Source organism: Aspergillus lentulus (genome assembly GCF_001445615.1).
Source record: "Aspergillus lentulus DNA, contig: Alt08, strain: IFM 54703, whole genome shotgun sequence".
Taxonomy (NCBI): Eukaryota; Fungi; Ascomycota; class Eurotiomycetes; order Eurotiales; family Aspergillaceae; genus Aspergillus; species Aspergillus lentulus.
The window spans coordinates 132398-153959 of NW_028322118.1; the positions used below are offsets into that span (position 1 = coordinate 132398).

General features: G+C 49.9%; 7 protein-coding genes and 1 non-coding gene across 8 annotated transcripts; 4 read left to right on the forward strand and 4 right to left on the reverse strand.

Annotated features, from left to right (window-relative positions):
* Positions 1-78: 78 nt before the first annotated feature.
* ALT_3315 (putative amino acid transporter) lies at positions 79-1964 on the reverse strand (the record flags this gene model as incomplete). Its single annotated transcript, XM_033562748.2, has 3 exons — positions 79-563; positions 612-1444; positions 1492-1964. 3 exons carry the CDS (start codon positions 1962-1964, stop codon positions 79-81), a joined length of 1791 nt encoding a protein of 596 aa, XP_033418639.2.
* A 2549-nt stretch (positions 1965-4513) lies between these two features.
* ALT_3316 (solute carrier family 35 member E3) lies at positions 4514-8361 on the forward strand (the record flags this gene model as incomplete). Its single annotated transcript, XM_089599547.1, has 9 exons — positions 4514-4696; positions 4743-4886; positions 4936-5006; positions 5056-5779; positions 6250-6459; positions 6507-7133; positions 7184-7374; positions 7834-8149; positions 8203-8361. 9 exons carry the CDS (start codon positions 4514-4516, stop codon positions 8359-8361), a joined length of 2625 nt encoding a protein of 874 aa, XP_089455885.1.
* Positions 8362-9367: 1006 nt separating this feature from the next.
* On the forward strand, positions 9368-10918 carry ALT_3317 (uncharacterized protein; the record flags this gene model as incomplete). The annotated part of the gene is made up of 2 exons (XM_033562752.2): positions 9368-9401; positions 9462-10918. The coding sequence occupies 2 exons, from the start codon at positions 9368-9370 to the stop codon at positions 10916-10918; spliced, it is 1491 nt and encodes a 496-aa protein (XP_033418643.2).
* A 130-nt stretch (positions 10919-11048) lies between these two features.
* Positions 11049-11156, reverse strand: ALT_t075. Its single transcript has 2 exons — positions 11119-11156; positions 11049-11084 (listed from the first exon to the last, which is right to left on the reverse strand). It is a non-coding gene; the product is annotated as a tRNA-Met (tRNA).
* A 1373-nt stretch (positions 11157-12529) lies between these two features.
* ALT_3318 (boletus edulis lectin) lies at positions 12530-12991 on the forward strand (the record flags this gene model as incomplete). The annotated part of the gene is made up of 1 exon (XM_033562753.2): positions 12530-12991. The coding sequence occupies one exon, from the start codon at positions 12530-12532 to the stop codon at positions 12989-12991; it is 462 nt and encodes a 153-aa protein (XP_033418644.2).
* An 820-nt stretch (positions 12992-13811) lies between these two features.
* On the reverse strand, positions 13812-14801 carry ALT_3319 (uncharacterized protein; the record flags this gene model as incomplete). The annotated part of the gene is made up of 2 exons (XM_089599548.1): positions 13812-14413; positions 14507-14801. 2 exons carry the CDS (start codon positions 14799-14801, stop codon positions 13812-13814), a joined length of 897 nt encoding a protein of 298 aa, XP_089455886.1.
* Positions 14802-16162: 1361 nt separating this feature from the next.
* ALT_3320 (uncharacterized protein) lies at positions 16163-18023 on the reverse strand (the record flags this gene model as incomplete). The annotated part of the gene is made up of 6 exons (XM_033562755.2): positions 16163-16495; positions 16581-16845; positions 16924-17043; positions 17131-17701; positions 17778-17847; positions 17907-18023. The coding sequence occupies 6 exons, from the start codon at positions 18021-18023 to the stop codon at positions 16163-16165; spliced, it is 1476 nt and encodes a 491-aa protein (XP_033418646.2).
* Positions 18024-18727: 704 nt separating this feature from the next.
* On the forward strand, positions 18728-20941 carry ALT_3321 (terpene cyclase/mutase family protein; the record flags this gene model as incomplete). Its single annotated transcript, XM_033562756.2, has 1 exon — positions 18728-20941. One exon carries the CDS (start codon positions 18728-18730, stop codon positions 20939-20941), a length of 2214 nt encoding a protein of 737 aa, XP_033418647.2.
* Positions 20942-21562: the final 621 nt, after the last annotated feature.

Below are 21562 nucleotides of genomic sequence, written 5' to 3' on the forward strand. Positions count from 1 at the left end.
AGCATCGTATAAATACCAATCATCATCCTCTGTCAGCGACACAGGGCCTGACTCCCGTACCACAGCATGATTGCGGCATTATATGCTGATCTTGCAGGTGTACGAAGTCGTACGGCTCTCCGCAAACGCATTGATCAGACTCTCAATGGCAGCATATGCGCCGAGTCCCGCCAACGCCAATGCACCCAAGACATAGAAAATGTTGAAGACACTCATAGCCAGTTCCTTGGGTTTCTGCGCGAGGAAACCACGGACGACACGCCGCATGCCCTGATCGTGGCGGACGGTCTGTCCAGTCGCGGGGTCGAAACCCTCCCCGTCTCGCAGGGCGGCGCGCTTTACCCAGTACGCCAGAGCGAGAAGAGGAGGGAAGCTATAGGTGAATTGCAGAATACACACGGCGGCGACTACCGAGGTCAACCCGGAGAAGTTGGGGATACCGGCGGCGAGAACAAACGCGATACCCCAGTAGACGGGAACCAGGATGACCCAGAACAGCTTGCCGCGCCGGGTGGTCAACGGTGGACACCGGAAGAGCTCGACCAAGACTTGGTTGTACAGGACTAGAGAAGTCAGTATGCACTAACACGTGGAAAGTGCTGCAGACATACCCTTCAGGCCAATGTTTCCATACAGACCCGCCGCAATGGCCGCACTGAGCATGGCAAAGACGTTGCCGGCCGTCGAGATGTCGTACGAGCCGATCCCCAGGTAGCTGGGGTTAACGTTGTACTGGCCCTGGTAGCCGTACATAAACAGGCCATAGAACATGTACCAGAAGTAGATGAATGCCTGGGCCGCCCACATAGCCGTCAAAAAGTCCTTGGGTCGCTTCATCTCCGACATGAACTCCGGGAACACCATGGCACCGCCGTATGCGAACACGGCTTGCATGGCGCCACTGAGCGAGCCGACGAAGTTGCCCGCCTCGGGCAAGCCGCCGGACGTCTGGACGGGAGGATAGACACCATTCACCGGCGTGATGAGGGCCTTGTTGACGACTGCACCCGCCGACGCCGAGGCGGCCGCGAAGTTGGGGGGCGCGTTGGCCGCTCCGCCCATGGTGATGAACATGACGATGAGGTTGATCCAGACGGCAGAATTGGCGAGCCAGCCATACTTCTGGAGAGTACGGACCTGACCGATGAAGAAGCCGAACAGCGCCCACACCAGGCAGCAGATGATGAAGCACAGCTTGGACTTGGACACCTGGTAGAGCGCCTCACCGTTGGAGATGACGATCAGCCCGACATTTAGTAGCAGCTGGATGCTCTGCAGCACGTTGAACAGATACCGCATCCACCGGCCATACAGACGGAAACCCAGATCTCCGAAGCTGCGAAGGGGGAATTGGTATGAGTCGAGGCCCAGGAACGCTGACCAGAGGAGATAGCCGGAATAGGCAGCCAGGCCACCAAAGACAGTGTACAATGCAACTCCGGGACTATCTCGTCAGTACTTTTTATTTCTCTAGAGGGCGGACTTACTTACCCCCAACCCATGGTCGCAAAGGCATAACCCAGACCAAAAGGACCCAGAATGTCGGTGGTGATCAGATAGAAGATGGCTCCTCGAGTGGCCGTCCGCAGCGCCCGGGATGCATTGGTCCATTCCTCGTCGGTGATGGTCATTCGGCCGGCTGCATCGCCGGCGCTGAGCGTTTTAGCATCTTGGGGCGTGTTTTCGGGCACCTGCTGGACACCGCCGGCTGACTTGGAGGGGAACATAAGGGACAGCCATCCCCGTTCCTTGTCGCCATTGGGCCGGGACTCTTCTTCGGCACGGGTCAACTGGGCGTAGTAGTAATACTCCTCGAAGGTGACGCTAGAATCATGCAACTTGCGGTGCTGCGGACGGATAGCAGCAGTGCTAGTGCCGTAGTCAATGGCATCAAAGGCCTCATGCTCTTTCTCATGCAGTCGAGGATCACCTCCATCGAGGACGACACTTGCTGGCTGTGCCATGACCGAGTATAATGGGCTGAAGAGGAAGAGAAGAAGAAGAAGAGTAGATGAGCAGGCGATCTTTGGAAGGAGGGAGACACGGAGAGGAGCGGCTGGGACGGACGGCTATTTATCTGGTGAACCATTCTTCAGACGCACAGATAGCCGTCATCCGCAGACCAATAACGGAATAGTGGCATGGCAGGGAGCGAGAGAAAAGTATAATCAGACGGGGTAGAGGTTAGAGACGGGTGTTCGCCTCCTGGCGATGATGCTGCTGCGGATAAGGTTTCCTATCCCCAGGTTCTACTCGTTCCATGGCAATCCAGAAAGTCGGAGACAAACCATGCCGAGGATAGCCAAGGCGAGCCATAAATGCTTGACAATGCTTATTTGCCATGACAATGAGGAGTGGTGGGCCAGTGGGTCTGTCATCGAGATGAGAAGTGATATGCTAATATCGGCATACGAGGGGGAGTGAGAGAAGCGAGAGTAGGGAAAGTGCTCTGTACTACAAATGGTTGGACCACCTGATCCTCTCCATTGCATCAATCGATGCGCTACGATTCGTCAGAAGAGCAGTTCTTCAGCGCCGTGGAACAGTGGATGTAACCCTCCGCAGAGCAGGGCGTGCACTAGATGCCACTATCCAAACTTTGTTAGATTAGGCCAACCAGAGCGAAGAATCCCTCATTCTTCACGCTTCAAAAAACGTGTCTGCCTATCATCTTCAGACATCTGTCTAGGTCGAAACAGGAAGGTGTTTTAGCACGGATACGCCATGTGTTCCCTGCATTGCGCGCACAAGCTTCCCCTACCTCTTTTTGTCAAGGAGCTGATCGGAGTTTGTATCCACTGTCAATTGCCGTTGACAAGAATTGCTGATCCAGTAACAGGTCATGCTGCTCATTCAGAAGCCAACTGAGATGCAGGGACAATTGAGCAGGCTAGGCTGCGCGGTCCTACTCCGCATGTTTCGCGGACATATATATCTAGTAACTACTTCGGTGTAGACATATCTTAACAGCCGGATAAGACATGCCTTGACAAATCAAATTGCCTGAGCAGAGAAGATAAGACGGTCCACAGTATTGCTAGAGTACTTTGGCTTCGTCCCTTTGATAAGGGAGCCTACTCACCGTGCTCACCGCGGCTGAGATTGGCCGTACGATATCGGCATCAAGGACGGCAAGATTGTCCTGCTAGAGGTACAAGACCATTATCTTATCTTGCCTCGGACGAGTCGGATCCATCTCTCCCTGCGAATGGGCCGATGTAGAAAGGAAGCAGCCAACAACGCATACAGCGGCTATCCTGAGTAGAGATCTACATGGACCTACGACGCCTATAGCTACGCGACAACCAGATCCTAGAGAGCGAAATCGTGCCATAGCTCTCAGGCAACTCCAGACACCCGTCCTCACTGTCCATGTTTTCTCCTTCATAGCTGAGGTGTACGCAGACGGACTCCACGTATGCAGAGACGCCTGCGTACCTCCTCACACACGGGACGCCCCCGTCTCTATAGTATCTGGTGAGGATCGCACTGAACGACTCTTTCCTCCGACCACACCTGTTTGTGTACGACCATACGGTCAACGGCATGAAGGCGGCAATCCGTTACATCCTCGACGAGTTGGATGGTCTTGAGCGGAAATCGACTGATAGCGCAAAAGTTCGCGGCCTAACAGATCTGGTATCCTTCCCTTGAAGCCAAATCCCATCACCAACAGTCTACTGCATCATAGTGTCAAGTACCCCATTCGAGCGGATGACAATATCCCCACGGCTGCGATACACGTTGCGTGGAGGGAGGTGGTCTAGGATCGCGATCATGGTGGTATCGTAGGTGAAAGGGATACAGGCAATTTGAGCGACGCGACCGGAGTAAAGTTTGCAAAAGCCAGTCACCGTTGGATGGTGAGCACTTCTGAGATGGAAGAAGAGTCGGATGAGATGACAGCGTTGACGAGGTCGAGCTGGTTGTTGGACGTCGTCAGCAGGAAATCCGGGGTTCTGCAGCAGTGACCGGGATGTTTTATTTCATGTACTGATACCAATTTTCTGAATTGTGATTGGGTCATGTGGCGTATCTTGTGTAATTGTATTACGACTGCCGCATCGGAACGAGGTCACCTGATCATCGTTACTTGCTTGGTGCCTGAGGAATCCAGAGAACCGGGACGGCCTTTGTCGTGTTACTCTTGTTCCACCCGATCATTGAAATGATGCACCTGAAAGAGCTCAACCTTAGTATTTAATTGCAGAACGATTTGAGTCGATTGCCTAAAACGGATAAACCATTGTTGGAAGCGGATCGCCGAGATGGTGAAGCAGCGGAAACAACAGCCATGGACGAAAACGGACAGAACAAGGCTATCCGTCCAAGAAGTGTGTCAAGACTAAAGAATGCCCTTTGTGAGCTTTGTACCACTGGATGAGGACGATATAGACAAGGGAGGAAGACATCTACTCCATTTTCTACCGTCTGCCTACAGACTGTCCTCGATCAACGTCCTTCTTGCTAAAGTCCAGAGCTTCTGGCCAATTCCTACTCCATGGCCGTCGTCATGACGCTGTGGAACTCCAAGGTCATCAAGATCATCGCCGGATTTCTGTGTAGCATTCTGTTGCTCAATGCGCTCGTCAGCAATGGAGTCGACTACACGGCAACGCGACATATGATCCGCGGCGGCCATTCTCGTCGGGCGGATGATTATCTGTATGAGGCAATTCGAAATGAGACACTAGGAGTACGCATCTAAAGCTGCTATTGTAGTCTTGTCTAACGTGGTCTAGTTCGAGCATGTCTATGCCATTGGTCTTAGGGAGCGTACCGACAAGCGCGATTTCCTTGCTCTCGCGGCCTCGATTGTCGGCTTTCAGGTGGACTGGTTAGAAGGAGTGAAACCAGACGAACTCCATCCAAAATCGCTTCCTCAGGTAATTATCTTTGCTCCTGTCGGGTTTGCTCTCGCTCATACTGATCCAGGGAATGAACATGACTATTATCAAACCTACGGTTGCAGCCTGTTGGCGAGCTCATATGAATGCTCTTCGCACGTATGTGTCATGGCACTTGGGACGAACGATTCATACTGAGAACTCGCAGAGTCGTGGAAAAACGGCACGCAACGGCCCTGATTATGGAAGACGACGCCGACTGGGATGTCTCGCTCAAGCAGCAGCTTCGTGAATTCGCCCGAGGACTCCGGACGCTTTCGCCAATCAAGACCGCCTCGAAACAAGCCCCTTATGGTACCGATTGGGATCTTCTCTGGGTCGGGGGATGCTCAACGGCAGCAGGGGTTAATGAAACCCAATTCTACGCAATCCCCAATGACCCTACGGTCCCAGGGATGAACCGCCGCAGCTTCTGGGTCGACCGGCGGGGGCCGCTGGACCGGTGGAAGCACCGATTTCCCCAACTCCCTGAGGAGTCTACTCGATATGTCTATCGTGCAGACACTGGATGCTGTCTTTATGGCTACGCTGTGACTTACAATGGTGCCCGGAAAATCCTGGCCTCGTTGTCGGTGGACCACCTGGAAAGTCCCGTGGACAATGCCCTGGGCGACATGTGTGGAGGCAGGAAGCGTCCTCTGATCCAATGCTATGCGCCACATCCAAACCTGATTGCGACGCATCGACGCGCGGGCTCTTCCTTCAAGGACTCGGATATTGAGACCTACGGACAGGACAACTGGCATCCAGATGAGGCGTGGGATCTGGTGTACAGTACGAAGCTCAACCTACATCGGTTGCTTGCAGGAAATGAGACGGCTATGTCTCAGTGGCCGGATGATCATAAGCCATGGTCGCCGGCTGAATTGAAGGTAAAGGAGTTTCAATATCCGCAGGGGTTTCATGTTGCGTATTCCGATGATGTTTAGTAGAGCCTGTATGTTTAATTTAGATTTGTAGCTGCGCCGTGTAAAATACCGCTCGTCAGGACTTCTCCATGTAATCAGTTATATTTAGTAAGAGTTTTGCCCTTAGCAGAGATGCAACATGAGGTTACTTGGACCATATCCACCGCTGCAACCCCTCCGGATTCGAACGACCTGACCCGCCTGCTAGCTCTAACCAATGCAATTTACTTGTCTTTGTTTGATCAGACACGGACAATGATCACAATTTTCCATTGATTGTCACGGATACTGGATCTTGGGTGTCATCGCTCCACTCAACCCAAGCCGTCACGGTTCCAGGCTGTCTTCCATATAGTCCTCTTCAGTAAGTCTCTCACCTGCTTCTCGGACAATATCTACTAAAAATGTCTTACGCGACTACTCTTTCTGAAAAGGCTCCAGGGGAAGCGGTCCAAACTGTCAGTTTGTCTCTATCCGACTACGACGCAGATCTCTCGTCGTCCTGCTACACGGAAAGTCCAGATCTTGAAGATCGAGAGAAATATGCCGGGATACTAGCAGATACAAAGAAACAGGACAAGGCAGCCCCAGGTCTTCGGTTCATGGTATGGACGGCAATCAATGTCGCTTCCACTGTTGCCATAGTATGTACTGTGCCCCCCCTCCATGGAATCCTAGACTGACCAGTAAGGTGTTCACAAACAAATACGTCCTATCCGATATATCATTCCGCAACTGCCAGGTCGCCTTTGCTGCATACCATTTCTTCATAACCGGGGCCACATTATGGATCATCTCTCGGCCACAGTGCGCTGTCTTCGCACCGAAACATGTTTCGGTGGTGCAGATTATCCCCTTGGCAGCAGCGATGTGTATCCAGGTGATTCTTCAGAATCTCTCGCTTGCATATTCCTCCGTTATGTTCCATCAGCTGGCTCGATTACTCTTGACCCCTGTTGTTGCCTTGCTCAACTACATGCTCTACTCGACCAAGATCCCCCGAAGGGCCATCTCCCCTCTCATCCTGCTGTGCTCCGGCGTGGGAATTGTCTCGTACTATGACTCCCTTGCGATGGACAACGCGAGTACTGCGAGTACGCCATCATGGGGAACATTATTTGCCCTTGCAGGCGTCTGCGCCAGTTCAGTCTATATGGTATGGATTGGGCAGTACCACAAGAAGTTCAAGTTGAATAGCATGCAGCTTCTTTTGAACCAGGCACCAGTCAGCACCGTTCTGTTGCTGCTCACTGTTCCATTCACTTCGACACCGCCATTGGGGGCTGTTCCAGTGTCCATGTGGATTCTAATTCTACTGGTATGACTCTGAATCCACCTCCTTCCTCGGTTCCTCCTAACCAGCCACAGAGCGGCATCTTTGCTTCCTTGGTGAATCTCTCGCAGTTTTTCATTATCGACCTGGCGGGACCCATCAGTGGGACGGTGGTCGGTCAACTCAAGACGTGCATCATTGTCGGGCTGGGATGGGCTTTCAGTACGCATCCTATCTATTTTCAAAGCATTGTTGGGATTATCCTGGCGTTGGTGGGCATGAGCATGTAAGTCACCAAGCTTTGATAGAGATGATTCGACTAATACGTACAGATATATGCGGATCATTATTCGAGAGCAGAGGTAGTACCCTTAGGAGAGAGGATAGAAGTATTCATCAATCATCATCATATAGCAACCTGCATATCCAATCGAGACTGTTACTGTAGATGGGCATGCATATAGAATGCGGCCAATCGCGTGCATGATGCGTATGCCTTCATTTAGCTTAGTCTCTCTGCCCCTCGACTTCACGACGACTTCTTCCAGCCATCCATCTATTCTCATCATATAGAGGATCATAGAATCCCCATGTCCATTTTATGACTGCCAGATGATATCCTCTTTCTCTTGGCTGAGAATCTGTCGCGAGAGAGGAACATCAACGCCCTTGCGCAGAGTAGCCGTTGCCTTTACCCACAGCTAAAACGATTCCACTACCAGTATAATGTCCGACACTCAAACAGCTCCGCTCTCAAATGGGGTGTGTATATCGGCTGCGAAGGCACCGTTAGACAATGCCCAGAGCTAGGTGCGCCTATTGATGGTAGACCTAAGACGGACCCGAAAGATGAGGACGAAGACGGCGATGAAGACATAAGTGAGACACCGCTGGTAAACGTTGCAGCCGAACGAGGCTACGATGGTGTCTTGGAGCTCTTACTGGATTATGGGGCCAGCGCGAACGAGAACCGCCAGTTTGCTCGGGCGCCCCTTTCCTTGGCCATCCAAAATGGACACGATGCGGCTATGCGAGTGTTATTAGCCCGGGAAGACACAAAGGTTAACTAATTGCCTGTGAGCTTTTCCACGGAAATGACTGCGAGATAGCTGAGATGCTGCTCCTGACCGGTCGAGCGAACGTCCATGCCCGAAACGCGGAAGGGCGCACGCCCATTATGTGCGCGACCGGGGAAGAGAATCCTGATCCTCAGCCCGTAAGCCTTTTGCTCGCCCACGGGGCAAACGCCAATGATAAAGATGAGGACGGGTGATCTTGTCTTGCGAGTGCGTGTGCGGCGGGGAACGAGGAGATCGCCAGGATTGTGGTCGAAGCTGGGCCAGACCTCAACACCAGAGACAGCTATGGGCAGACTCCTTTACGTCAAGTTCGCTCACAGAGTCCCCTTTATGAATATTTGCTGGAAAAGGGTGCAGAGCTTTGATATCAGCTGTGCCTACACCGGGAAAGGACACATATATGAGCATAGTTATAATAGAGATATGCCGACTTATGGCATGTCTTCATAACACCAAAAATAAGCTAATGAAGAGAGAAAGTCTTATTGTCATGAATATTAAGTGTGTTGGCTGGTAATGCAGCATCCAATCCATGCCTCTGTCAATCTCGGCAGTATTTTGTGCATTAACATACTGTAGAGAGGTACGGAGTACAGAGTACAGAAACAAAGGGGACAGGTACCTGCTGTATTGTCCTCCAATCATAAGGATCTATTGAATATTCTTCCAGGCACTAGCCTGAATAGGCAGCTCATTGGAGAAAGCTTAGCGGAAGAAGTAGGAAACTTTGAGGTCATAGTGGCAACTGGCTGGCAACACAGTATCATATCAACATCTTCACACTGCATTCTATACAAGTTCAAGCTGAGGATTCGAATACTCATACTTATTCCTGCTATCAGCACTCTAATACTCTGTAGATAGACGTGTATATTCATAACTTATGAAGACAGGGACAAGATGCCAAGAGAGTCAAGCACTTGACAGCATGATTAATTCTTTTTATGTAATTCGGACCAGATCCTGTTCCTCCCACGCACTACCAAGGTCCACTACCGTCAAGTTATTCCAGTCTCATTGGTTCGGCGCTTTCTTCATGATTCCAGACCACATGGGGAAATCCAGCACGAGAGTGGCCACCGATTTTTCCATCCGCTAACCATGTTGGGTCAATCGGTTGAGAGGTTGATGGTGTATATATAATGGTGGTCTGGGCCTGAGCAGTGTCAGACCTATTTCTATAGCACTGAGCATTAAGGGATGTTCACCAGTGACTGTGGGGACCAGGATTCCGGTAAGTGTCTGTATATATACAAATGTTCCATCACAAGAATCTTTACTGACAGACCGTCAGTGAGTTCAGACGTGACCATCGTCGATTGGGATGGACCAGACGATCCAGAAAACCCTCTAAACTGGTCCAAGGCGAGAAAATGGCTCATCACCTGCATCTCGCTGCTCATGACATTTGTGTCGCTCATGAACGGCACCATCATCACCGTCGCCCATGAAGCCATCAACGAGCGATTTGGGATCAGCGATGCCGTCTTCCCGCACTCGTATTGGCCTGTTACCTCCTGGGCTCTCGGGGGAGTCTTCTTCTCGCTGCTCATCCTCCCGATCATGGAGGACTTTGGCATCCGACGGACGTTCCTCCTGACGCATCTCCTGTTGATCCTCTTCGTCATTCCGCAAGGCGTGGCGCAGAACTTTGAGACGCTGATCATCACGCGGTTCTTTGCCGGCGGCTGCGTCACCGTCATCGGGAACAGTGCTGCCAGCGTGATCGGGAATGTGTGGGAGACGGAAAAGCAGCGCAGTAAGCCCGTCAGCCTCTGGATCTGGGCCTATCTGGCGGGCAGCAGCGTCGGCCCGGTGATTGGAGCGCCCATTTTTCGGTTTCTGTCATGGAGATGGATCTCTTATTTGCAGTTGATCTGGTACGGGGTGTTGTTCCCAATCAACTTTCTGGTTTTCAAGGAATCGCGCGCTGCGATCATCCTGCACCAGCGTGCGAAGCGACTACGCGCCAAAGGCCAGAATGCATATACTCGCCAGGAGCTCGACGCAGAGCCTCTCCTGCAGCTGCTGGCCACGAGCATCCAGCGGCCCCTCAAGATGCTGGTCACCGAGTATGTCGTCTTCTTCTCAACGCTGTGGTCGGCCTTTACCGTCGGCACTCTGTACCTCTTCACCCAGTCTGTCGAACAGGTGTTTGTGGGACTCTATGACTGGGGTCCTGTTGAGGCTGGATACGTCCAGGCCGCCATTGTGATTGGCGAAGTCGCCGGATGGTTCTTCTCCATCCCCTCGGCCAAGCTCTACTTTGCTTCTGCCCGTCGCAATACCGAAACACCTGGTCTCCCCATCCCCGAAGCACGGCTGTACATGTCCGTAGCCGGCAGCGTGGTTGGCATTTCTGGAGGCATGTTCGTGTACGCGTGGACCTCCTATCCGACTCTGCCATGGATCGCCCCTGCGGTGGGACTCTTCATGGTTGGCGCAGGAAGTGTCGTGGTGGTCTCTGGACTGGCGGACTACATCGTCGATGCGTACAGCCAGTACGCCGGCAGTGTCATGGCATGTTTCGTGCTGGGGGAGAATACCTTTTCAGCGTTTCTGCCGTTGGCAGCCATGAGCATGTATAACACGCTGGGGTTCCAGTGGGCCAGCACGCTGCTGGCGTTTATCAGCTTGTCTCTGGTCGTCGCTCCGATTGCGTTTATTGTCTGGGGGAGGAAAGTGCGCGAGAAGAGTCCGTATATGAGGGAGGTGATCAAGGAGAAGAGGATGCAGGCTGGCTTGCAGTAGTTTGCCATTCAGTTGTAAATAATAGACTCAGGTATATATACCTTGACAATAATTTCATCCGATAGATTTGTGCAATTCTAATTCAATCTTGTTTTGGTCAAGGTCAACAGGACTGGAAAAAAAAAAATAATGCCTCCGGGGAGGATCGAACTCCCGACCTTGAGATGGCTCAGAAGTGGAACCTTCTGATCATACAGGCATATGAGACTCACGTGATAACCAACTACACCACAGAGGCATTTCTTAGTTAATCGCACGTTTTTTATGTTACATAACACAAAGGCATACTCGCTGATACCAAGCAAGCTCTGGTGGCTGGCTGAGAAGGGATACTACCGAATGAGGTTCATGACACCGATTCTCCAGCAGATCTCAAATGTCGGCTGAGCGTAATAGTCAATCTGCTCCTGGGATATGACGGGCTTGACAAGGCAGGTGTCGAGCTAGACCAAGTCTGGACCGTTGATCGATATGCCAACTCCAATCCCAATGCACTTAGTCCTGGCCGGCCATAACCCGTTGAGATCATGAGTAGCTGAGTGTGTGATTGGAAATCCCCGAGTCTCGTTACTGCAAGCCGAGGAGAGAGAACAAAAGCTGACCCCTGACTCGCAGTTGGCGATGGCTGCGCAGGAAGCAATGTCACTGCAGTGTCCATGGCTGAAAGCCAGTATTGCACTCTAGGCACGAGCCACAAGAATACTTACCACAGATCGCCTATTATGTTTGATTGTTATGTGGTGTTTTCGGTAGCCAGTTCAGCTAGGCTCCTTCCAGCAACCATCGCCCGCCAATAAGCAATGGCCCGACTTGTCAACCTCTAACCTTTGGAGAAGGATTGCTCTATTGCATGCGACAAGAATAATCTTCGTTAGCATGCCACCCTAACTTCTTCAGCTCAGTTTATCTCAGCCACTACGAGACTTTTAAGCGCTCTGCTGCAAGATTCCCCTCCGGGAAACGCCACCACAAGGTCGTACTTCGGTGCCGGCGACTCCGTCTTGGACGTTAATCTATACGCTGAGATACCATCGCTGTCCTGAATCTGTATCTCATAATTAGCGTCTTTTGACAAGAGTATTGGCCGCACTCAGTCCTGTCACTTCATACTATCGGGTGTACGCGTGCACCCTGGCGGCGGCGGGGTTCTGCCGTTCCTGTAGATCCCTGTCGACACCATTATCTGAATTCAGCTCTCAGTGGTCTGTTTCCTGTGCGGTTATGGGCAAATGGTGCGATTATATCCGATCCAGTCCTCCATAGTTCATCATGAGAGTAACGTACGGAGTAAGCACTAGGGCATGGCGCTCGAAGCCTGAAGCACTGACATCAGCTGGAGTATAGTAGCCGTTCTGAGTAGCAAACAAAATGATACCCCAGTCATAACCGAGAGTAGACATCCGCATTGGCCTATGTACTATGATTCCACTATATAAAGCGCAAATTCCCACGAGCATTGGAGTTAGTCTTGTATAGCTACTGCAGATTGACTTAACAATACAGTCTTTCTCTACTGAAGTTGAAATCCAAGTACACTGGTTACACCAGCATCCTGTATGTATGCTACCATAAAGCTTTTCCTAAGAGTATGCTAACACTGGCAGCACTATAATGTCCTACACTATCCGTCTCCGTATTGAGAACAGCACCTCCGACACCCTCACGGTCGTCGAAAAGACCTGCTGGTACTACGCTAACGGCTGCACCTGGACCGAGCAAGATGGCCAGCATGTACTCTTCATGGGAGGCAGCGGTACCTCTGGAATGCTTCGCTTCAAATCCTCCTCCGGCGACTTATTTACTGTTGTGGTTGGCATGCACAATTACAACCCATGGCGCGGTTTGCAGGTGGACCTGCGGGAGGATGATACAGCATTGAAGTTGCATCCAGAATACTACAACGGCGGCAAGTATTCGCACCCGCCGGAAGGGGTGTACAGCCTTGCGACTACCCATGGTGCAAAGGTTGCGGTTAATCTCCAGAGGAAGGATGAAAATGAGGTGTTTGCTGTTTTGCAATACTCCCCTGCAGATGTTGAGACTCTTACAGTAGTCAACCCGCGAGTTTACTAGTTTGCTGTAGGATAGGACAGCAGATGTATCAACTACTGGCTGCTTGTACCTAAGTCTGGATTTGAAACACTACTTTTACAGTCTGTGCTCAAACATGCCGACAGTATCTTGTAAAGACAAACATGTATTCCAGGGTACCCTACAGCCTGAATCCCAACTGAACTGCTGCCAGATTTCCAGATGTTGCAACCGATGTGAGGAGGCTGTTGTTTGCAGTGCCGGAGGGGATGCTTATAAGATGCTGTGGGTCCATGGGATAACTGTGCCACGGAGCTGAATCTGACTGGGAATGTCTCTGTCTGGCTGGTTCTTGTTTATACTTCTGCTTCCGGGTGATAGGGTCCTTGTACTACATTTAATCAATAGCATTAACCCAGTGACTATGATATGCACCCATATTCAACCACGTATCACAATAATCATTAGCTACTCTCCTTATATTAACCTTAACATTGCTATTAACTCCTCTATATCTTTTAGTGCCATCTACTGCTCTACGTTTAGCAGTCTATAAGTTTTACTTCTTACCCTTAAGACTCTTAGCTATCAAAGAGGCTCTTTATAGCTTAATACAAATTACTGCTAAGACTATTTAGTACCATGGAAACACCATATAGGGGTAACCAATATTTCTTTTGTCATAATAGGCTACCATGGGAGGCAGAGCCTCAGATAGGCCATGTAATAGTTGCGATTTCGCGGCTTGATGATCAACGTTGAATGCTATTATAATATGGGGTGACCTGAACTCATGACTCTCTATATAGACACTAACACCCTTCAAGCTTGGCTATATCTACATTCATCGTCTATAATGAACCTAGAACGAGGCATTGAAAAATGTCTGTGCCGAATATCTCAGTATGAAACTGCCTTCTCGTTCAGGAAAGCGACCCTTGAGCGAGGTTTCCAACTCCTGCCATGATGAGGACTCTGCTAGAAGCTGTTCAAACGTCTCAATATATGTCTTGGTCTCGGTCAAGTGATTCCTTTCATAGTTGTCCGTGGGAAGCGCATGCGATGGAATCACATATTGAGGATGCAGTCCAGCCACCTTGTCAATGCTCTTGAGCCACTGTGAACGGAGTTCCGCCGTCGGGTTCTCGGCTAGATACTGGTAGCAATTGCCATAGACAACGTCTCCGGTAATGACGGTCTTGACCTCAGGCACATAAAGCACAGTAGAGTTGACTGTGTCTCCCTCGCCGACTGGTACAGCTCGCAGCTCGTACTGTTCCTTATGATCGCCGTTTCCGCTACTCAAGTAGAAGGATAGACTGGTGGAAGGATCAAGTATATCAAGGTTGGCATCGGAAAGGTCCGGTGCCTCCAGATCGGGAAAGAGGGCAGCCCAGAATGAGGCGAAAAATCCAGGTTCGATCTGTTGGAGCATGTGGTCGTAAACATCCTGCGTTGCCAGGACTCTTGCACCGGGGAACCGTTTTTGGATCGTGGGGATGGCGAAGAAGTGGTCACCGTGGCCATGGGTCACTTATATCCCCGTGAGCTTCCGACCGGGAATTGTGGCCTGGATCCAGTCTGCTAGTTCCTCGCCGCGTTCAGCAGAGATAGGTGCATCGACGAGTACAGCTTCATCTTTGGTAGCTATCAAGGTGAATGTCGTTGGTGAGAAGCTGAGATCTGTCGATTTCTGATACACGAGGGGTACTGGACTCGCATGGTAGGTGTAAATTTGCAAGTCCCCCTTTTCAATGATGGGTTGAGTAGAGCACGGACATGTGTCGCATTTGGCAAACACGGTGCTCACTGATGTCGCGAGCAACAGCGCGAGAGAGGAAGGTAGATGCATGGTGGCAGGGATAAGTAAGATCTGGACCAAGATTGAGTACCTAAAGCGGATAATTTGTGGATTTTATATAGCTCGAGTAGCTCAGTAATCAATATATTTTATACATGGTGATCAGTTAAATATATGATTTATGATCAGAACAAAGCTAAAGATAATTGATGATATCAACAGAATATATCAAAATAAGCAATTGATCAGTAATCCAGGAGACAGCTTATCTTTGTACAATAATAAGCTTGCCAGAAAGGTTGAGAATCTGGCAGTGTAGTTCATTAGAAGTCGCTATAGCTCAAGGGCCGATGGGACACGACCTCATTTTCATGGAGGAACGCGTGGTATTTCGGATGACAGCCAACTAAGTCAGTTTCGAGCCTCAATTTACAGTTGTGAGGCTTACACATCAGAGAAGGCTTTGTGGCACCCTAACTAATCGCAAATATTCCGCATGTGGCCTTTCAGTGCGCTTGTTAGATGAAATTCTTGTTGCAATTCTCGACAATACATAGTAAGGTCGCTCATTGGTACGGATTCGATAATGTCTGCTAAGGTCTGAGCTACATAAGGACTTGTAACTCTCACCATAACAATGTTTTTGTAGCTGTTTGCCAACCAAACAAGGAATAGCTGTTAACTGCCCATGGTCAAGCCTGCTGTGTCAGCCCTAGTGATGAAGATTGTCAGGGATCAGTAATCTCGATATCGTAATTATTCAGTAATCTGTGAAGGGGATCCAAGTTCATTGATTTTTCTGTTTATGTTGAGTAATCATGCAAGTATTCCACTGCTCGAAAGGCAAATTGGTAACCCACGAAACACCTTTGGTGACTACATTTTGGGGAGCCTAGAACCAAACATAAGGGATGCACATTGTTTGAACGCGCTCAGTGACGCCATAGGACCAAGGTATGGTCACCTTGTCCGTGCGAGGTCAAGGAATTGCTGGTCTGTTTGGCAGCGGGAGTTGACGCTGATGGCCTGGTAGGGTGGATGGAGGATTTCTACTACCGATGAGTGATCATGAAAAAAAAAAAGAGCCAATCATAGAGGGCGATACCTCTCTGTAAGCTGTAGGTAGGTAACACCAAACCGTATGATCTCGTAAGGGCTTCCTGGCTAGTAGTTTGATATTTCTTTCGGATTGCGGTATCTCACTTTCCTGGCGGATAAGTTGTTCAAATCTTGTACAAACCTATACACACCCAGGAGAGGGTTTATATAACTAAACTCTAAAAAAAAGAGTAAAAAATATTCTTATTCAACTGACTCCAAGCCAAATTCTAGATCCGGCGCTGTTTTTTTCTAGAATCATGCCTCCTTATGGAATGATTTTTCTTCGCCTTACAGACTCCTCAATCTCATGATTACTTCTCCTTTTTCGTGACCTTGACAATCACCCGAAAATCCTGCCATACATGACAACAATGCGCATCACGGTCCCAATCAAATTCCTTGTTCTCCAGCTGGAAGTCATACTTCAACAGCAACTTGGCAATAGTAAGACGCAAGACACGTAAGCCCATAGTCTTCCCAGGGCAAGCATGCGTGCCCACTGAGAATGCAGAGAATGCCCCTAGCACATCTGAATCTGATCCAGAAGTTGATGGGAACATCCAACGCTCTGGTTCATAGCGATCTGGGTTTTGGAAATATTTTACAGAGCGGTGGATAGAATACTTGTCTACGAAGACTTTGGCCTGTCCATAACGAAAATATGTTACTTTGGCAGTCCAGAATTTGTCTTCCGTTTCACAGACAAGAGAGGGAAAGAGACAGACTCACCCCCTTTGGCACGTAGACGCCATCTACCACTACGCCAGTCGAGATCCGGGCGCCGACGTCGTTGACTGGAGGCTGGAGTCGAAGGCTTTCCTGGAGGCAGGCGTTCAGATATTGGATCTGGGAGAGATCGTCATCGGAGACAACGCTCTTGTCAGGAATCGCGAGCTGGAGTTCGTATTGGAGACTTGCAAGCATTTTTGGGCGTCGCAGTAAGTGGTAGAAGACCGCTGATGCGGCAGCTGAAACGGGGTCATATCCTCCGATTCTGTTCAATCCATGGAATTATTTAGTCTGCAGAACACGCATATCTTCAGGTGGGCAAAAAAGGGATTAGGACACTGACACCAGAAGACTTATATGTGCCATGCCGCGCTTCAGATCAGGACTTCCATTCGCGCCTTTGTTGGAGATCCCCAGTTTCTGTGCGACGATACTCTCTCTGAACTCTTTTCGATCTGTGAGCCTGTAGTAACGTGCAACAAGAAAGTAGATGAAATAATTAGCCCCTTATGCTCAGTCAAAGGGCTCAAGAATCTGGTGAATGGCTTACTCCTGAATGCGACTGAAAGTATTCACTTGCACCCAGCGCGTATCCATGAAATAACGGACTGTCTTCCACAGGATGGTAGCAACCACTGAGGCTCCTGGCAAACGGCCAACATAAAACATCAGATCCAATCCGGCAGTATACACATTATCCCACCTCCTAAAGGAATCAAAGGTCTCCTTGGTACTCATGGGAATTGCATGACCCAGGAAGAAGTGACCCATGCACTGCCATATTAGCCTATCGAGCCCGTGAGTAAGATTATACGTTTCCCCGCTGGAAGCCGCCTCATCCAACTCGCCTTCCAACTCCGCTAGATAAGTTCTATGAATCTCCTCCTGGCTACGAGCTGGGTATGTAGCCAGAATCCCCTGGACCTGCGAGCGGACACTCCTATGATCTGTCTGGGTGGCTGCGGACTGAGCAGTTGTATTCCCGATAACGACGTCGATCGCGAAACTGACGTTGTTCTGGGTTGGGGTAAATCCTTTGTTATACTCGTCCTTGTAGATATCGTCTCGTGCCTTGGGGCTTGCGAACGATAGCTCTGTTGGTGATATCCGGACTACTGGGCCTGTGATTTGGTTTTGTTAGACCCAGCCCATGCTCTCTGTCTAACTGGTTTTGTGTTCATCTGTAGCTTGCCGCACCATATTTTTCATGAAGACCTCGCAGTTTTGGAAGGAGTCTGCCTGAATAGCGCGCATGCATGGCCCATAGCTTTTATGTTGTAGAGTCAGTCAGAAGCCTAGACATCGAAGAGGAGGGGGATCACGCACTGGAGACGTTGCGGCAATTACTGGGCCCGGAAACTTCGCCAGCGGGTGGAAATATCGGTCGTAGATCACACTGATGGCTAGTATGGCCATAATGCTGATCAGCAGAATGGTCAACATTTCAAAGGATATTGGTTTTCGGTTGTACGTCCAGCTCGACGGTCTCAGCACTTAACCGCTGGTTAGAGTCTATGAAAACCAGCTGGGAACAGAAGTAGTGCAGAAAAGAAAGGTTCGCCCCGTGACAAGGCTAGAAATACAGGGAGTGGCCAATGCTTTCTCGTTGGTATGTGTGATCGCAATAATTGCTTTTAGTTTCTAGTACTTGGTTACGTGGCTCTCTTTCCTTCATTGGTGCAATTGTGGTGATACTGCAGGAGGTTAGGGCCAGCTACCTTGAAGCTCACCCACCTTATCATTTTTCATCACATCATCACATACTATTTTTGACGGTGTCTGCACTCGAATATGGCAAGACTACTTGTTCAGTATATCTGCTACTTGAGAGGAATTGTATTGTTATTGGGTTCAGGCTCATCTCAATCCTTAATTTCAAGCCTGCATATCTTTCATGGTAGATCAACATGATCACAATATCTGATTACTCATAAAGACAGCGCTCATAGGTCTATAACGAACCTCTTATAATTTATAACTTTTTTGCTTTTTATGATTATTAACTGTGATCCAGCGGAATTTTCACAGAATGTTGGCAAAAATCCTGCTGCCCAACGTCGGTAGCCTGAGATGTCGAGAATACAACTATATATCTATTATATACCCTTTTACGGACTCCTCCTGCCCCTGTATTCAAACCGGCAACCATGCAGACCGAAATCATCACAGAAAAGCCAAATATGGCAGATCCAGCCACCGAACCAACTGTTCGTGCAGCACACTCTGCCCTTGACAAGGCGACTCAATACTCAATAGAGCAAGTGAAAGAAGGCACCCACTGGTGCGGTGAGCTCCGTTCCAACCCAACAATCACAGCCGAATACGTCTTTCTTCAACAAGCCCTGGGGCTGTTGATAACCGAACAAGCAGCAAAGCCGCTTATCCAATGGCTTCTATCACAGCAAAATCCAGATGGGTCCTGGGGTATTGCGCCCAACTACCCCGGCGATGTCTCGACCTCCACAGAAGTATACTTTGCGCTCAAAATCCTGCAATTCCCAGAACACCACACGGTTATGCAGAGCGCTCGCGAGTATATCCGGAGTGTCGGAGGCGTGGCCAAAGTCCGCATCTTTACTCGGTTCTATTTGGCCATGTTTGGGTTATTCTCCTGGAAGGCTGTGCCTGAGTTGCCGGCTGAGCTGATACTCATGCCTGACTGGGCTCCGATTAATATATACAGGTTTTCCTCGTGGGCGCGAAGCACTATTGTGCCGCTTTTGATTGTCTCGCATCATCGTCCGATTTACAGTCTTCCGGCTCTGGGCAGTAGAGGGGAGCCCGCTGCTAGCACCTTCTTGGATGAGTTATGGCTGGATCCGAGTATCAAGATGGTTCCTTACCAGCAGCAGCCTGCTTCCAGTAACAGCACGGGGGGATCAAATTTGTTGGCAACGGTGTTCCTTGTTATTGACCGGACCCTGCATTTTTTGGATGGGCTCAGGTTTTTGCCGTTCATCAGGGGTTACAGTCGTCGCACCTGTATCAGCTGGATTCTGGAACACCAGGAAGATTCCGGAGATTGGGCTGGCATATTCCCCCCTATGCATCTGGGCTTACTAGCCCTAACACTCGAGGGCTTTCAGATTACAGATCCCCCGATCGCCAAGGGCCTGGAGGCTGTAGAGAGATTTGCATGGGAGGACCACCAAGGCCGTCGCATTCAAGCCTGCGTCTCCCCGACATGGGACACAATTCTTATGTCCATCGCCTTATGCGACGCCTCCTTCACCTCCTTCTCTTCCTCCTCACACACCGAAAAGTGCAGAAAGCTCCGAAGCGCAATCGACTGGATCCGAAATCGCCAACTTATCACTCAACCCTACGGAGACTGGAGAGTCTATAGCCCCAACAAAGCCGCACAAGGAGGAGGCTTCAGCTTCGAATACTTTAACACCTGGTATCCGGATGTCGACGACACCGCGGCAGCTATCATTGCTTTTCTTAAGCATGGATCATCATCATCATCATCATCTCTCGACAAGACCCACCATTCCGTCACCCGCGCGGTGCATTGGATTCTAGACATGCAGAACAAAGACGGCGGCTGGGGCGCATTCGATACCAATAACGATGCACTCTTCCTAAACAAAATCCCCTTTAGCGATATGGACAGTCTGTGCGATCCGTCCTCGGCTGATGTGACGGGCCGCGTGCTCGAAGCGTTTGGTATTTTAGTTTTTGAGAGCCGCGATGGCCTACGTGCACGGATCAGCTCCGAACTCTTGTCTCAGGTTATGAGAGCCTCAGATCGCGCAATTGAATACCTTGCGCGAATTCAGGAGTCGAATGGGTCGTGGTATGGCCGGTGGGGATGTAATTATATCTACGGCACAAGTAATGTGCTATGTGGTTTGGCTTATTTTGGGAAGCAGGACAGCAGCAGCAACGTTAATAACAGCAGATGTATTCTGGCTCTGACAACCCCTGCAGTGCAGTGGATCATGTCTATCCAGAACCGGGACGGTGGCTGGGGAGAGAGTCTAGAGAGTTATCGGTATCCGTCAAGCGTTCGGCTTGAAATCGATAATCATCCTTCCACTGCATCACAGACGGCGTGGGCTGTCATGGCGTTGTTGCCGTATTTCAAATTGGCACCAGATGTTGGCATTGCCATTGAACATGGGGTCCGTTATCTCATCAAGACGCAAACGAAACACGAAGAGGAAGGCAGCGAGAGGGGATCTGGAGCCGCGACGTGGGAGGAGACGAGGTATACCGGGACCGGCTTTCCCAATTTCTTTTATATTGGATACGCATTGTATTCACATTATTTTCCGATGATGGCGCTGGGGAGGTATGTGCGCATGGCTAGTGGGTTGAGGACTACTAGCAGGGAAAAACGCGATGTCCTGATATAGAGACGAATCCACGCATTAGCCGCATTACACCTAGAATATGAAAAAACGTGAAATCGACGCTGGAAATGACTGAGGTCGTCAACGGCCGCATTTCCATCTGTAAGTTTCCCTCAGCCAGCAGCCGCTTTAGCACTGGAGCACTTGCTTGACACCTCTATTCAGTTGTTTGATCACTGTCCTGAGGTGACAACCCTTGGCGAGCATTCGCTCCTTTTCAACTCACGAACAGAAGAAACAATTCAGCCCCTCTTAAGTCAAACTAACGGTTCTAGAGGAAGCTGGCATAGCTATTTAAGATTAGAAAAAGACTAAAAAATTGTACATATACCCGACGGCTAGATCTCTAGCAAATTAGCGCTTAAGGCCCCACAGTTCTCAGTTCAGAGACAACAATTTCGGAAATAATTAATCCTGGCACCGGGCCTTTATTGAGGGGCATGAATATTTGAGATTTTCTGAGATGAGAAGATGAGGAAGATTAAAGCAAAAGGATTGCTTGTTGAAGTGGTGTTAAAAATCTTCTAATCGCAATGATCATTGAGATGTAACCGTAGGCAGGCTGACGAGCATTGTCGGCCGGAGCTGCTGGACACCTGCTTAGCCTACCTTAGTGGTATTATC